The sequence below is a fragment of the Leopardus geoffroyi genome, chromosome D3 (genome assembly GCF_018350155.1).
Source record: "Leopardus geoffroyi isolate Oge1 chromosome D3, O.geoffroyi_Oge1_pat1.0, whole genome shotgun sequence".
NCBI classification, from domain to species: domain Eukaryota; kingdom Metazoa; phylum Chordata; class Mammalia; order Carnivora; family Felidae; genus Leopardus; species Leopardus geoffroyi.
In genome coordinates this window covers 18616568-18630695 of record NC_059339.1, presented here as the reverse complement: position 1 = coordinate 18630695, position 14128 = coordinate 18616568, and the positions used below count along the sequence as shown (strand labels likewise).

The 14128-nt window shown below is 56.5% G+C and overlaps 1 protein-coding gene across 2 annotated transcripts; it reads left to right on the top strand.

Annotated features, from left to right (window-relative positions):
* The first annotated feature begins 74 nt into the window (after positions 1 to 74).
* On the top strand, positions 75 to 13069 carry MMAB (metabolism of cobalamin associated B). Of its 2 annotated transcripts, XM_045459759.1 has the most exons (9): positions 90 to 285; positions 1308 to 1369; positions 4724 to 4817; positions 6425 to 6482; positions 8672 to 8744; positions 8974 to 9071; positions 9427 to 9491; positions 11266 to 11325; positions 12723 to 13069. In XM_045459759.1, the coding sequence occupies exons 1-9, from the start codon at positions 170 to 172 to the stop codon at positions 12820 to 12822; spliced, it is 726 nt and encodes a 241-aa protein (XP_045315715.1). In that variant the 5' UTR covers positions 90 to 169; the 3' UTR covers positions 12823 to 13069. The 2 variants fall into 2 exon arrangements, with proteins under 2 accessions (XP_045315714.1, XP_045315715.1); XM_045459758.1 differs by lacking the exon at positions 1308 to 1369 and having other exon boundaries at positions 75 to 285.
* The last annotated feature ends 1059 nt before the right edge of the window (positions 13070 to 14128 follow it).

Here is a 14128-nt window from a genome sequence, read left to right as displayed (position 1 = left end):
CTCCGCGAACCAATGGGAAGCAAGCCCCTGGGAGTGTCCCGCCCTGGGTCGAGAGCCAAGAGCCAATGGAAAATGGGGGCTGAACGGTGATGCGGCCGGAGGTAGGTGGAGTCGCCTGCGACCTGGACGGGAGCCTGGCGGGGTCAGCCCCTGACGAGCTGCCTGGCACATGGCTGTGTGGGGGCTGGGATCCCGCCTTGGCCTGCGCGGGGGCCTCGGCGCCGGCAGGCTGCTGTGTCCCCGTTTCCAGAGCCGCGGCCCCCAGGGCGTGGAAGACGGGGACGGGTGAGTGCCTGGCTGGGGAGGGTAACTCGGACACCTGCCGTGAATTGTGGTGTCGTCGCCATGGTGACGTCACACCGCAGTGAGGTCGCCGCAGCAACAGCCAGGTGACACGTCTTAGTCCTGACGTCACCTTGGCCACGTGAGCACCGTGGCAGCCAGAGACCCAAGATTTCTTTGCACAAGTCCGAACGAAGCCCGGCTGTCGTGCGTCAGGGCAGGGCACGTCCCTGGCCCGCCACAAGGGCCATCTTGCCCCGCCTCACCGTCGGGTGGGCCTCAATTCAGATTTTGACCTATTTCCTAAGACACGGAGATTCACCAACACGATCTGAAGGTGGCCGTCCTCACCGACCTTGAAACTTGCTCCCCTTCCCAGGCCTCCGAACCCGCGTGGATGCCAGAATTAGAACTCTGTTTTGCCAGGTCTTCATTCCTGAGTATATGTGAAGCTTCATAGAAGGGAAATGGCCCAGATTACTTTCTCCAAGCAGCCCTGACTGGGTAGAGTAGAGGATAAGAATTTGGGTGGGTCAAAGTAACGGTTTCTGTAGGGTAAAAGGTAACTGCGGTCTGGAGTAAGGTAGTCTTGGGCATGAATCCCAGCCCTGTGTCTTCCTTCCTCAGGGACCTGGAGTCTCATCTTGTGAGCTCCAATTTCCTCAACAGTAAAAGGAAGGTCACCGGTAGTGCCTATGGGATAATTCCAGGAGATAATGCCAGTAATCCACTTAGCACAGTGCAGAGACTATGGAAAGTGATCAATAAACTCTTTCAGTGAATATTTATTGAGCATGTGCATTGAGCAGTGCACTACCTGAGCTACTCTGCAGATAATGGATGTGGGCAGGACACAGAGCTTGCCCACAACGGACTGAATTGGGAAGAAGGGAGGAAAATGATGCCAACATGAGATCCAAACAGAGGAGGGTAAAGTGTTGCCTCTGAGGTTACTGGGCAAGATGTGACCCACTGAAGGAGGTGTCATGCCCACTCTCCACTTCTTGATGTCTGTGTCTCATTAGGCCACAGCCTTCCTTGAAGACACCCAAGATCCCCAAGATATACACCAAAACAGGAGACAAAGGTAGGCGGCAGATGAAACATGCAAAAAACTCCATTTGAAAGTTCTTCCAAATTGTTTGCATACGTTAAAAATTATGTAACAGGGGCACCTGGGTGGCTCAGTTGGTTAGGCATCCGACTTCGGCTCCGGTGATCTCACAGTTCATGAGTTCGAGCCCGATGTCAGCTCTGTGCTGACAACTCAGAGCCTGGAGCCTGCTTCAGATTCTGTATCTCCCTCTCTCTCTGCCTATCCCCTGCTTGTGTTCTCTCTCTCTCTCTCTCTCTCTCTCTCTCTCTCTCAAAAATAAACATTAAAAATAATGTTTTTATCTGAAAAAAATAAAATAAAATAATGTAACGGGTCTCAATAAATATCATCAAATGTGATATGAAATGAAAGATGCCTAAGATATATGAAGTGATAAAAGCAAATTGCAGAGCAATTCAAATAATTGAAATCTACTTGGATAAAAGTGTGTATTATGCGTATATACATATATGTGTTCAGATATGTATAGAATATGCTGAAAGGTTACATCTTGAAGTACTACCTGGGAGAGAGATTGAGTTTAGGAGAGGGGAATGAACAGAAGGGCTTCCATTGTTTATGGCGCATACTTTTTTTCTATTCTATGACTTTTTGTAATGACCATATATTACTTTATGTAAACAATACCTGAAAATAATGTTGTATAGAAAAAAGTGAGATGTAGACTGTATCAATGTGACATATTTTCTAAAGTTTACAACTGCAGGGGCGCCTGGCCGGCTCAGAAGTGCATGCGACTCTTGATCTTGGGGTCTTGAGTTCGAGCCCTATGTCGGGTGTAGAGATTTCTTAAGTATTTTATTTTTATTTATTTATTTTTAATGTTTATTTATTTTTTTTTCAACGTTTATTTATTTTTGGGACAGAGAGAGACAGAGCATGAACGGGGGAGGGGCAGAGAGAGGGAGACACAGAATCGGAAACAGGCTCCAGGCTCTGAGCCATCAGCCCAGAGCCCGACGCGGGGCTGCAACTCACGGACCGCGAGATCGTGACCTGGCTGAAGTCGGACGCTTAACCGACTGCGCCACCCAGGTACCCCTTAATGTTTATTTTTGAGAGAGACAGAGCATGAGTGGGGAGGGGCAGACACACACACACACACACACACACACACACACACACACACACACACACAGAATCTGAAGCAGGCTCCAGGCTCTGAGCGGTAGGCACAGAGCCCCACACGGGGCTCGAACTCACAAGCCGTGAGATCATGCCCTGAGCTGAAGTCGGACACTTAACCGACTGAGCCACCCAGGTGCCCCTACTTAAATATTTTAATTAAAAAAATTGCAGGTTGGGGCGCCTGGGTGGCTCAGTCGGTTAAGCATCCCACTCTTGGTTTCGACTCAGGTCATGATCTCATGGCTTTGTGGGATCAAGCCCTGCATTGGGCTGTGTGCTGGCAGTGGGATCCTGCTTGGGATTCTCTCTCTCCCTCTCTCTGCCCCTCCCCCACTTGCACTGTCTCTGTTTCTCTCAAAGTAAACAAATAAACTTAAAAAAAAAAACTGTGCAGGTGGGGCGCCTGGGTGGCTCAGTCGGTTGAGCGTCCGACTTCGGCTCAGGTCATCATCTCACAGATTGTGAGTTTGAGCCCTGCGTCGGGCTCTGTGCCAACAGCTCAGAGCCTGGAGCCTGCTTTGGATTCTGGGTCTCCCTCTCTCTCTATCCCTCCTCCGTTTGTGCTGTGTCTCTCTCTGTCTCAAAAATAAATAAACAGCAAAAAAAAAAAATTTTTTTTAAACTGTGCAGGTCACTAGTTTACATATATTTTGGGGAGTATGTACTTATGTCGTAAAAGTATAAAAGATATGCATGCAATATACTTAATGCCACTGAACCATACTCTTAGAAATGATTCGAATGCTAAGTTTTACAATAAATAAAGGGAAGGAGAACGTGCACAGGCAGGCCCTCCAGCCGAGACCCCCAGGGACAGTCTAGTCAGGTTGGGTCACTTAGCTCATTACATAGCACACCGTGGGCCCAGTGAGAAGATACTGCAAAGGACCCATTATAGGACTGGGCTTATGCCAGGTGATCTGGAGCAAATTCCAGGAAGTGGGGTGTTGCTCTGGATTGGATGCTGTCAGGAAGCAGGGCTAATTCTCTAGTTGGGTATCTCAATCATTTTTTTTTTTTTAATTTTTTTAACGTTTATTTATTTTTGAGACAGAGAGAGACAGAGCATGAATGGGGGAGGGGCAGAGAGAAGGAGACACAGAATCTGAAACAGGCTCCAGGCTCTGAGCTGTCAGCACAGAGCCCGATGCAGGGCTTGAACTCATGGGCCGCGAGATCATGACCTGAGCCGAAGTCGGCCGCTTAACTGACTGAGCCACCCAGGCGCCCCTCAATCATTTTTTATCTAGAAGGTGGGTGTGACAAAGAGAGGCCAAAGCTGTCATTGATAAAGAAGCAGCAGTCCCTCGCATTAGCCAGAGAATGGGGATGTTTGGTCATTTTTACAGGTTGGACAGTGTTCTGTGCTCAGACATGATTATGGGGGGTCTTGTTTGGGGATTGCTGTGTCACAGTCAGAGTGGGGGCCACCAGACAGTGTTCCACAGAGGTGTTTGAGTCCCATCGGAACACCACAGCCTGCCTGTGAGCGCCAGGCTGGCTCCTGGCTGTCGGGAGCAGATTTGTTCTATCTCCATGGTTAAGGGAACATGGTGGGAAATCGTGACCTAGGCAGAGATCCACAGAGGACTTCGATTTTATGTGAAATATAATTATAATATGTACCTATATGTCTTATTTCTTTTTTTAAACAATGTTTATTTATTGAGAGAGAGAGAGAGAGAGACAGAGCCGTCCCACGCAAGTGGGGGTAGGGGCAGAGAGAGAGGGAGAGAAAGAATCCCAAGGAGGCGGCACACAGACAGCATGGAGCCCAACACGGGGCTCCGTCTCACAAACCATGACATCATGACCTGAACTGAAATCAAGAGTCGGATGCTTAACCGACCGAGCCACCCAGGTGCCCCTTCATATGTCTTATTTCTTTAGCAGAATGATTAGTACATGATTTTTAGGAATAAAATAAAAGCATGGCAGGAAAGAAGTTACCCTTAGGAGTAGCAATGAAAGGGAGTACCTGGGGGCTTCAGGGGTGCTGATCATTCTCTATTTGTTGATCTGGGTCCTGATCACAGAGGTATATTCAGGTAGGAGCAATTGATCAACTTATATACTTAGGATTTGAGCACTTTTCTGTGTATATGTTATCCTTCAGGTGGAAAGTTTTTTTTAAAAAAGAGCATGTCAGGAAAAATAAAAAAATCTTAATTTGGGTGGCTAAACATTTTTTCATAGGGTTTTCTAGCACCTTCACTGGAGAAAGGAGACCTAAAGATGACCAAGTGTTTGAAGCCGTGGGAACTACAGATGAATTAAGCTCAGCCATTGGGTAAGGCAGATGGGGTTGGCCTTGAGGCGGGGTTTGAATCGACACCAGTAACATACTTCACGGGAAGCTCTCGAGAGTGCTGGCTGGCCCTGGGGGGGCAGCCAACTCTTGGTGAACCTGCCTCGGCCTGGCACGAGGCTGCCGGGGGCTGCAGGCGCCTTTCCCTTCCGGCCCTGCCTGCTCCTGGCTGGCATCTGTCCCACGCCGTGTGGAGCTGCCATGCCCCTCCTTCCCTGGTTCCCCCACTCTTCAGGCGAGTACGGGTGTGCGGCTCCCACCTCCCAGTGATGGGCCCGACTAGGTGAGGTGTTCAGGATGGATAATGGCAGGTGCAGGTGGTCTGCCAGCGGAGCAGAGAACGCAGACCCCTTGGTGCCTGTGGGAAGGCGGGGGGTGGGGGGAGGAGGTGGAAGAGGCAGACACAAGGTGAAATGGGCAGGGGGGAAGGACGGGGAGTTCTGGCATCAGCTGTTTAGGATTAGCAAATCAGCAAGCCATCATCCCTCAGTCCGGGGCAGGGGGGCAGGAGACTGGGGATGCCTCGATTGTGGATTGTCGGAGAGCAAGCCTCTCCATGTGCCAGGCAGAGAGCCTCAGCCCACGTGCCTCATGGAGCCCACAGTCTTGGGGGTGCTGGGGGAGCAGACAGTAGAGGGGCACCCTCCAGGTGGCAGGAGCCTGAAGGAGCAGCACTTGCGGAGCCCCTGCTTCACATCGGGCACCGGCTCGCTTCAGGCAGGCTGGTCACTCTGCTGTCCTCCTTGCCAGCAAGTCAGCGAACCTTAACATGATCGGTCACACGTATAATTTTGCTCTCTGCCTGCACATTTTGCAGGAACGGGTACATTTCGTCCCGCTGGGTCCTTGGCCTCCCGGCAGGCTGCAGCGACCCTCTTCAGCCTGGGCGGGGAGGTGGCTGAGGTGCCGGTGAGCGTGGGCGAAGGTGAAATCCCTCCCGGAAGAGGCCGTGTCCGAGGCCTGCCCCGCTCCGCCCGCCCAGTGGTTAGCGCCAGGTCTGCTCCCCAGCGGGTGCTGAGCGTCTGTGCACAGAGCTGGAAACACTGAAAGCACCGGCATTTCAGGAGAGGCTAACGTGGCTAACTGCCCTGCAAGCACTCGGGCCGGGCCAGGGAGGAGCTGGCCCCAAGAGCTTGCGGTGAACCACTCGTACCCCAGCTTCTGCCCCCTCCTCACAGTCTTCCTGGAGGGGGCAGGACACATGTACCAAAACGCTCCCAGCCATGGTCAGACACCCTGGAAAAGGACAGGAGAAGGCCTTTGAGGAAATACAGCATAAAATGATGCTTTGAAACAAAGCAGCTTGCCTCTTGCCAAATCCTGTCCCCGCCAGCCCTTGCGGGGAGAGGCTGTTGCGCGCCTGGAGTTAACCCCGGGTTCCCAGGCCCTGCCTCCGCCTCCTGTCTTTGGCCGGCACGCATTCCCCGAGAAACGGCCCTAACACCGTTAGGCCCTAACAAACACCCCTAACCAAATGAAAGGTTATGATGTTCTCACTGTCAGCAAAAAAAATAACCCTGTGGTGTCAGAGCTGAATTAGGGCCCACAGACGTGATGTGAGACGCAGATTCTTTTCTTTTTCCTCGCAGGTTTGCTTTGGAATTAGTCGCAGAAAAAGGCCACCCGTTTGCCGAAGAGCTGCAGAAAGTGAGTAGCAGTGTCTCATCCCAAGTTGCGATGTGTATCCCTGTGGCCTGATGGCCATAACTGGATTTGCCATCTGACCGTCACTTCCTCTCTGGGTCACCTGGGGCTACTCACTGTTTCTCTGGGATCCTCTGTTTCTTCACCTGCAAAACGGGGACACAGAGATCATCCTCCCTCCCAGGCGAGTGGTGAGAACAGCACCAAGGACGGGGGGGAAACGTAAAGTGCAGTGGACTTGACCCAGCGTGCTTCTGCCCTTCAGGGGACGCACGGCAATGTCTGGTATTACTCTTGGTGGTTACAGGTGGGCGGGGGGGGGGGGGGGTGGCGCTCCTGACATCTAGTTGGTAGAGGCCAGGGATGCACATGCTAAACGTCCTGCAATGCCCAGGGCCTCCCCTGCCACAGAGAATGCCCCTTGCCTGAATGTCAGCAGCCCCGAGGCTGAGAAACCTGGGAAAATCAGCTTCAGGAAGCCCTAGGCCAGGGGACCTTATGGCCTTTAGTATTAGTGTTCTCCTTAGGAAGCACAGAGACTCTGACCCACAGACAGGACTTTAACAGTGGAGACAGGGACATCCCCTCGGATACATAGGACGTGTCCAAGGTTTCAGTCTACACGTTGACCTGAGACTGTAGAAGCTGCTTCCTGGACACTCAGCCTGCTTCAGTCCTCCAGGCCAGGCTGGGGCCCGCTTAGCCTCCTGGGAGCAGGCGGAGGGCAGTGAGGGGGCCACAGAAGGATGGGAGGGCCTTAAGTGCCGGAACTCTCTGTGAATGAGGCCCTCCTATGCGCCGCCAGCGCCAGCGTGGTTTTCAGCCTCCCAGTGAAGAAGTTCTCACCTCGGCAGGCGTCATTTCCGCATGCTGTGCTCATCTCTGCAGGGTTTCCAGAGGGAAAAGGCTGAGGCGGGGGTGGGGGGGCGGGGGCAGTGACGTGATGAGTCCACCTATGCTTTAGGCCCCTGTCCTTTGGGTCCCAGCTCCAACGTCACGTCCCCCAGGGCCTGGTGCGGCCGCCCGGCCTCCAGCCCGGTTAGGCGCCTCCTCCAGCTTTCCACGACCCCCGTGGTGGAGGCCCCGCCTCTAACGGCAGGTGCCACAAAGAGTGTCACACGGTCTGATCCGTCTGTCTCCCCACTGGCCTGGGCACCCCGAGGGTGCAGACCGTGACCTTCTCACCCGGGAGCCCCGCCAGGTCCCCGCTCACTGGGCCCGTGCACCGCTCTCCTCAGAAGCCCGTGACCTGCAGGTTAACGGACACGTTACTGGGGCAAAACAAACTCCTAAAGGAAAGGGCCGCCTGCCCAAGGCGCCGGGGCTGGGAATCAGCGGAGTTGGGATCTGATTCCCAAGCTGGCTCCCGCCCCCTCCAGTGCTGGAGTGAGTGCTGCAGCTGGCCGTCCAGGGGGGCACTACCGTTACCCCGCCTCCTGCTCGAAGCCCGCGAGACGCCGGGCGGCCAAGGTCCCCACCCGGGTCCTGCCAGTCGGCGGCCCAAGGAGGGTCCCAGCTCACTGCTGGTTGGGCGGCCTCTGCTGCCTCCCGCTGCGCCCTGCTCCCGGCACGCTGTCACAGTCGCCATCTCGGCAGAGGTCGCAGACCACCACCCACCTCACGGCGCCCCACCCAGCTTGAGCGGACTCTGGCCGGCCACAAAGGAGGCGGCATTCGTGGGGCTCACTGGCACGGGCGCCCGTGGGTCGTTTGTCACGCAGGGGTCGACCATGTTCTCGTAGATACTTGTCCTTTATGGCTTAGTTTTAAAGCACTGTCACGTTTGGTGTCTCGGCCCGGCTGTCACAGGTCAGACAACCAAAGCCATCAGTGGAGAGGAAAGGGAAAGACTTCCCGGGGCCCAGGCCTGACGGAGACGAGAGTGGGGTGAGAAGCTACCTCTTGACTGTCACTGGGCACCTGACGCTCATCGTCTGTGTGACTCGCATCCCCAAGGGACCCAGGGCCCCCGCTCAACAGAGCTGGTGTCCAAGGCAGATGTGCCGAAGGTTCAGACGGAGTTTGCTGATTCGCCTTTAGATGCCAGCTGATTAAAGATCCGGCCAGTCCCCAGCAGGGCAGCCCCTGCTCGCCTCCTGGTGTCACAGGGCACCCCTGCACATGGAACCACGTGAGCCCCGCCCGGCCCGCCAGGAATGGGTCTTCACTGTCGCCCCCCGTTGCTTCCCCAGATCCAGTGCTCGCTGCAAGACGTCGGCTCTGCCCTGGCGACCCCGCGCTCCTCGGCCAGGGAGGCTCACTTAAGTAATCTTCTCTCCCAACCTGCCGCGCGTGCTCAGAGGTGGGACCCCGTCCGGGGCGTCCCCTGGCACCCCCGTCAGCCTGGCCCATAGACCCCGAGAAGGAAGGCCCTCCCAAGCCGGCGGAAGTGGTTTGCAGAGCCCCCCGGGGTTGAAGGGACGTGGGGGCGGTTTCCTTGGTCTGGGGGGCGACGGGCCCCATGGCCGTGTCCTCCTGCTTCTCGGCTCCTCAGGATGTGCTGCATTTGAGGCGGGGCCCATCCTGGAGCTGGAGCAGTGGATCGACAGATACTCCAGCCAGCTCCCCCCTCTCACGGCATTTATCCTGCCGGTAGGTGCCGGGCGGTGTCAACCTGGGGGTGGCCGCAGGCCAAGTGTGTTCACGGAAACACACAGGTGCGGAGTAAGCCCCCTCTTTAATTTTTGCCTGTGACAGAAGCTGGCTGCTGGCCTCCCAAGTCCCCTCCGGACCCTCCCCGGTCCCTCCCCAGCCCTGCCCACTTTGGAGGGGGCTTCCCAGTGGACGCGCCCCTCTGCAGGGCCCCGGAAGCAGAACACTGCTGGCTGGGGGCGGGGGCAGGGTCCTATATATCTGTCGGTCCATCTGTCCAGGGGGCTCTCTGTCTGCAGTGGGCACACCCACCCCCCCACCCCCGCTCTAGCCAGCGCCCGCTCTCTCCTTTCAGTCGGGAGGCAAGAGCAGCTCCGCGCTGCACTTCTGTCGGGCCGTGTGCCGCCGAGCAGAGAGACGGTAAGGGGGCCAAGGGAGAGGGCGGGGCCTGGCCAGAGCAGCAGGCAAGCCTAGGAGGGTCGGCTCCGTGCCATCCAGCCACCCGTCGGCAGACCTTCACCTGCCACCTTCACCGTTCCAGGTGGATGCCAGCCAGCCCGGGTCTCTGTCCTCAGAGCCCTGCATAGCCGAGGGGAGACAGTGACCCGCGAGCGGACAAATGACAGATGATGTAACCACATCATGCTCAGAGCTTACGGAGAAACAAGAGGTTATAGGTGAACAGGGTAGGAGGAGTCCCTGATGGGGTTAGCTGGGTATTTATAATTCTGACACTCACATGCTATGAAAGTCAAAAGGATATTCGGGGAGAGGCCTCCGTGCCCCGTGCCCCGGCTCCTCATCCCTGGGGGTTAATGTAAGTGGGGTAGTTGGAGCTGGGCAGAAATGAGTGGAGAGCCCCGCACCGTGGTCAGGGCTGTGAGGGACGTGGAGTGGACACAGGGTCTCTCCCAGTCACACTGCGTGAGCCAGGGGTTGAAGGATTGGGGGGTGGGGAGGAACAGCGTCCAGTGTGAGGGGACAGCAAGGGCAGAGGTGGCAGCCTGCACTGAACGGACACAAAGGAGACCCGAGTGTCTGGGTCCGGAGGGAGAGGGCGTGGGGCACAACGAGGCCAGAGACCGGGCAGGGTCTCAGAGGCACAGAGAGGTCTGCCTCTATCCCGAGAGCAATAGGAAACCGTTAGTGGGCTTTAGGCCACACGGTGACATGAAGGGACCCTGCTGGCTGCTGGGTAAAGAAGGGCCCAGAGGGACCCACAGGGCTGGTGGCGGGGCTGGGGGGGGGGGGGGCAGGTGGAAGCTCTCAATGGACCAGCCACCCGCTGCCCCAACACCTCCGAGTCAGGAAGAGGAAGGACCCCTAAAAGCTACTGACAGCCTTTCAGAGAAACTTCAGAAGAGTTCCCTGCAAAACCTCCATTTACACCACTCGTAACGCCAGCTCACCCAGCTTCCCAGACAAATGGAAGTGAAGCCCTACTTTGATAGAATGGGCAGGGCCGTGCTGGGCATTCGCTCATCGTCACCTCATTGATGCCTCAGGATAACCTTGGCAGAGGGGTGGTGGCAGCCCCCCGTGTACAGGAGTCGGGAAAGGAGCTCAGAGAGGCGACCTCGTGGCCAGGGTGGTCACCTGAGCGGTCCACGGCAGAGTCCAGATTCGAGCCCGGGTCGGTCTGCTTCCAAACCCGAGCTCTGTCCACAGCCGCACATCACAAAGGTCCCATCCCTCATGAGAGGCTCGTGGGCCCAAGTGGTTCCCAAAGGGGCCCCGCGTAACAGAGCTTCAGTTTCAAAAGAAAAATTTCATCGTTTGTAGAAAACCATCCGTGTCGGCAATGCCCACGGTACCAAAACAATCAGAGAGATGCAAAGGCCCGGCAGGGGGCCTCGTCCAGCAGAGGATGCACCAGGCAGGGTGGCGGGGACGTGCATGTGGGATGATGAAACCCCTTGGGCAGGGGACACAAAGCCAGAGCCTCGGTTTCGGGGAGAGCATCTCTCAGCAAGGGTTATGTGGCGGAGGTGACCTGTGTCAAGGGCCCGGCAAGGGCCTGCCCCATCACCAGTGCTCAGCAGACAGCAGTCTGGAGGGATGTCTGCGCCCAGGCCGGCAAGGGCACCAGGTCAAGCCGCTGTAGGCTCTGAGGTGCCGGTGTGGGACGCAGCCCTGGGTCCCCCAGAGTGTCGATCCCGTAATATACGCGACGTGGCGTTTCCTCCTCTTCCAGGGTGGTGCCTCTTGTCCAGATGGGTGAGACGGACGCTAACGTGGCCAAGTTTTTAAACAGGTACTCTGATGGAATTTGGAGGGTCCCACTCAGTAAAACTAGGCACGTTGTGGGAAGCAACGATAAGAGAAGGGGGCCCACACGTTCATATCCACTGAGGGTCGGCGACATGCCAGGCGCTGTGTCGGGCACAGGGATGCAGCTGAGAATGAGGCAGGTACCGTCCCTGTCCCTGGTGAGGTGAAGGTGTCATCGGGAGAGGCTGTTGTGAAAACCAGGAGCACGCAACATAAGGACAAAGGGACAGTGCAGTAGGAAGGGGCCCGCTTTCGGGTTGAGTGACCAGGGAGCTCAGGCAGGGGTCAGACCCACTGTCAGCCCCTCCCCACAAGACTCCAGGGCTGTATGAACTGAGAAGAGACAGCCGGGCAAAGCCAGCTCAGGGCCGTCAGGGCCCAGGGCCCCGGCACAGGAACCAGTGAGCTGGGCTGGCCCCAGGAGGTCTCGTCTGGGTTCCATTCCAGCCTTGCCTCATGCAGTTCCAGTGTGGGCAAGGTCAGGGCCCAGGGGCAGACTGAGAACCAGGGGGCCCCTGGGAGCTGTCCTGGATTTCCAGAAAGCGACCTCACAGCCGGCGTCTCGCCCCTCACTGTGGTCACTCCTCCCCCTGGGACGTGACCTGATCAGCTCCTTTCTTCCTGGGAGGTGGCTGGGCCTGAAGGGAGAGAGGAAGGTTCCATTCATTGGCACAGCAGTGACCTTTGGGGAGCTTTGTCCTCCCGTAGTGTTGTGTGGGCCGAGCCAGTTCATTTCCTCAGCAAGGAGGGTAGCACTAGGCAGACTGGAAACAAGCATGTCACGACCTTCCAGGAATGGGAGACACCCAGAGCAGAATCTCTTCCACTGCCCCCAAACCCTGCCCCCAGAGAGACAGCCAGGCATCAGGAGGAGGGGGGCTCGATCTCAGTGGGGGTGTGGTCAGGGAAGGTTCCAGCAGGACCTGGCATGGAGCTGGCCACAGAGGGCAAGATTGGGGCCTGGAGAGGTGGAAGAGGGTGGTGGGCAGCGCTCGGCATGAAAACAAGGAAAAGCAGGGGACGGCTGAAAGGTGGGCGGCTTCGTGAACTCACTGCAGGCTCCTTAAGGGCAGGCTGGGTGTCTCAGTCCTGGTCACGGAAGGTACACAAACCAGTCTAGGGAGTGGCCCAAAGCCACCAGCCCTCTGAGGTCCGGTGGGGGTAGCGGCCTCATCTGGCAGAAACTGCCCCAGCCCCGGCGCCAGAGTCACAGAAGCTGGCCTGGAGTGTCATCCATCAAAGCCCAAGTTGGCCGAGCACCCGCTGTCCCGCCCGATGCTCCTGGGGTGTGTGATTTATATTTCCTCCTTGAAGGCTAATATGGGAAGGACCCAGTTAGCATTGATCTCTCATTTCAGATCGTTCTCTCTGTCCCTCCAGACTCAGCGACTATCTCTTCACATTAGCCAGATACGCAGCCATGAAAGAGGGGAATCAGGAAAAAATATACAAGAAAAATGACCCGTCGGACCGAGCCTGAGGCACCTGGAAATAATGCAAAGGGGGAGATCTGTAGAGCCCTCCGAGGTGAAGAGTTTGTCCTTCCTGTCCTGATTCTTGAAGATCTCGCCCAGGGGGGCTGGAGGAGACCCCTGTCCTCCCCGCTAGGCTCTCCTGGGTCTTAGAGGAGGTGGTAATGAATGAATTCAGTATGGGGGAAAATAAGGCAAAGTGATCCCAGCAGTGAAAAGCCACATAGAAAAAAATTAAAAGTGGGAAAAGCTTAAGCCGTGTGTGTGTGTGTGTGTGTGTGTGTGTGTGTGTGCGCGCGCGTGCGCATGTGGTGAGAGAGCCCTTCCCCTGCCGGCTCAGGTGGCATAAAGATTTGGAACGATACCAGAGACCCTGGGAAATGTAATTGGGATTTAGCTGGGCCAGAGGGGCTGTAAATGTCACATTTATAAAGGGGAAGGCAGGCGGGATTTGGAAGTTCGGTCACCTCCGAGCCACCATCCCCACCTACGTGTGGGGGCAGGGCAGCTGCACACTGACAGGTGAGGCCTCATGACTTGCTTTGGACTCAGGAATGAGGGATCAGGGTCCAGGGACGAGGGACCGAGGAATGGCATGGCTTGGAGAAGGACTTCTTTCTCTGCCGGTTTATGCCTCTGAGATCCATGCCATGGCTGTATTTTATCTCTCTTGTCACCGCCGCCCCCTCCCACTGCGAGATGACACTGCCAGTGCCAGCTGTGTCCTTGGGAAGGGGATATTTATGCAGGGCGAGGAGGCGGCCCTGAGAACGTGAAGATCGCGCGCTGCTAATTGTGGGAAATGACTCCGGAAGGGCAGGCTCTCGCTAACTGTCAGGGCCAAGATGCCTGGTGAACTCGGCTCAGCAATCATTCACTTGCGGAGCCCCTGCTCCACATCGGGCACCGGCTCGCTTCAGGCAGGCTGGTCACTCTGCTGTCCTCCTTGCCAGCAAGTCAGCGAACCTTAACATGATCGGTCACACGTATAATTTTGCTCTCTGCCTGCACATTTTGCAGGAACGGGTACATTTCGTCCCGCTGGGTCCTTGGCCTCCCGGCAGGCTGCAGCGACCCTCTTCAGCCTGGGCGGGGAGGTGGCTGAGGTGCCGGTGAGCGTGGGCGAAGGTGAAATCCCTCCCGGAAGAGGCCGTGTCCGAGGCCTGCCCCGCTCCGCCCGCCCAGTGGTTAGCGCCAGGTCTGCTCCCCAGCGGGTGCTGAGCGTCTGTGCACAGAGCTGGAAACACTGAAAGCACCGGCATTTCAGGAGAGGCTAACGTGGCTAACTGCCCTGCAAGCACTCGGGCCGGGCCA

What these genes read in the sequence shown, in the direction of transcription:
- MMAB (XM_045459758.1), top strand. Translation starts at nt 90, where the DNA reads ATGCGGCCGGAGGTAGGTGGAGTCGCCTGCGACCTGGACGGGAGCCTG. An exon ending in TCACGGCATTTATCCTGCCG is followed by an intron (nt 9,072 to 9,426) that starts GTAGGTGCCGGG and finishes CTCTCCTTTCAG; the next exon opens with TCGGGAGGCAAGAGCAGCTC. An exon ending in TGCCGCCGAGCAGAGAGACG is followed by an intron (nt 9,492 to 11,265) that starts GTAAGGGGGCCA and finishes CTCCTCTTCCAG; the next exon opens with GGTGGTGCCTCTTGTCCAGA.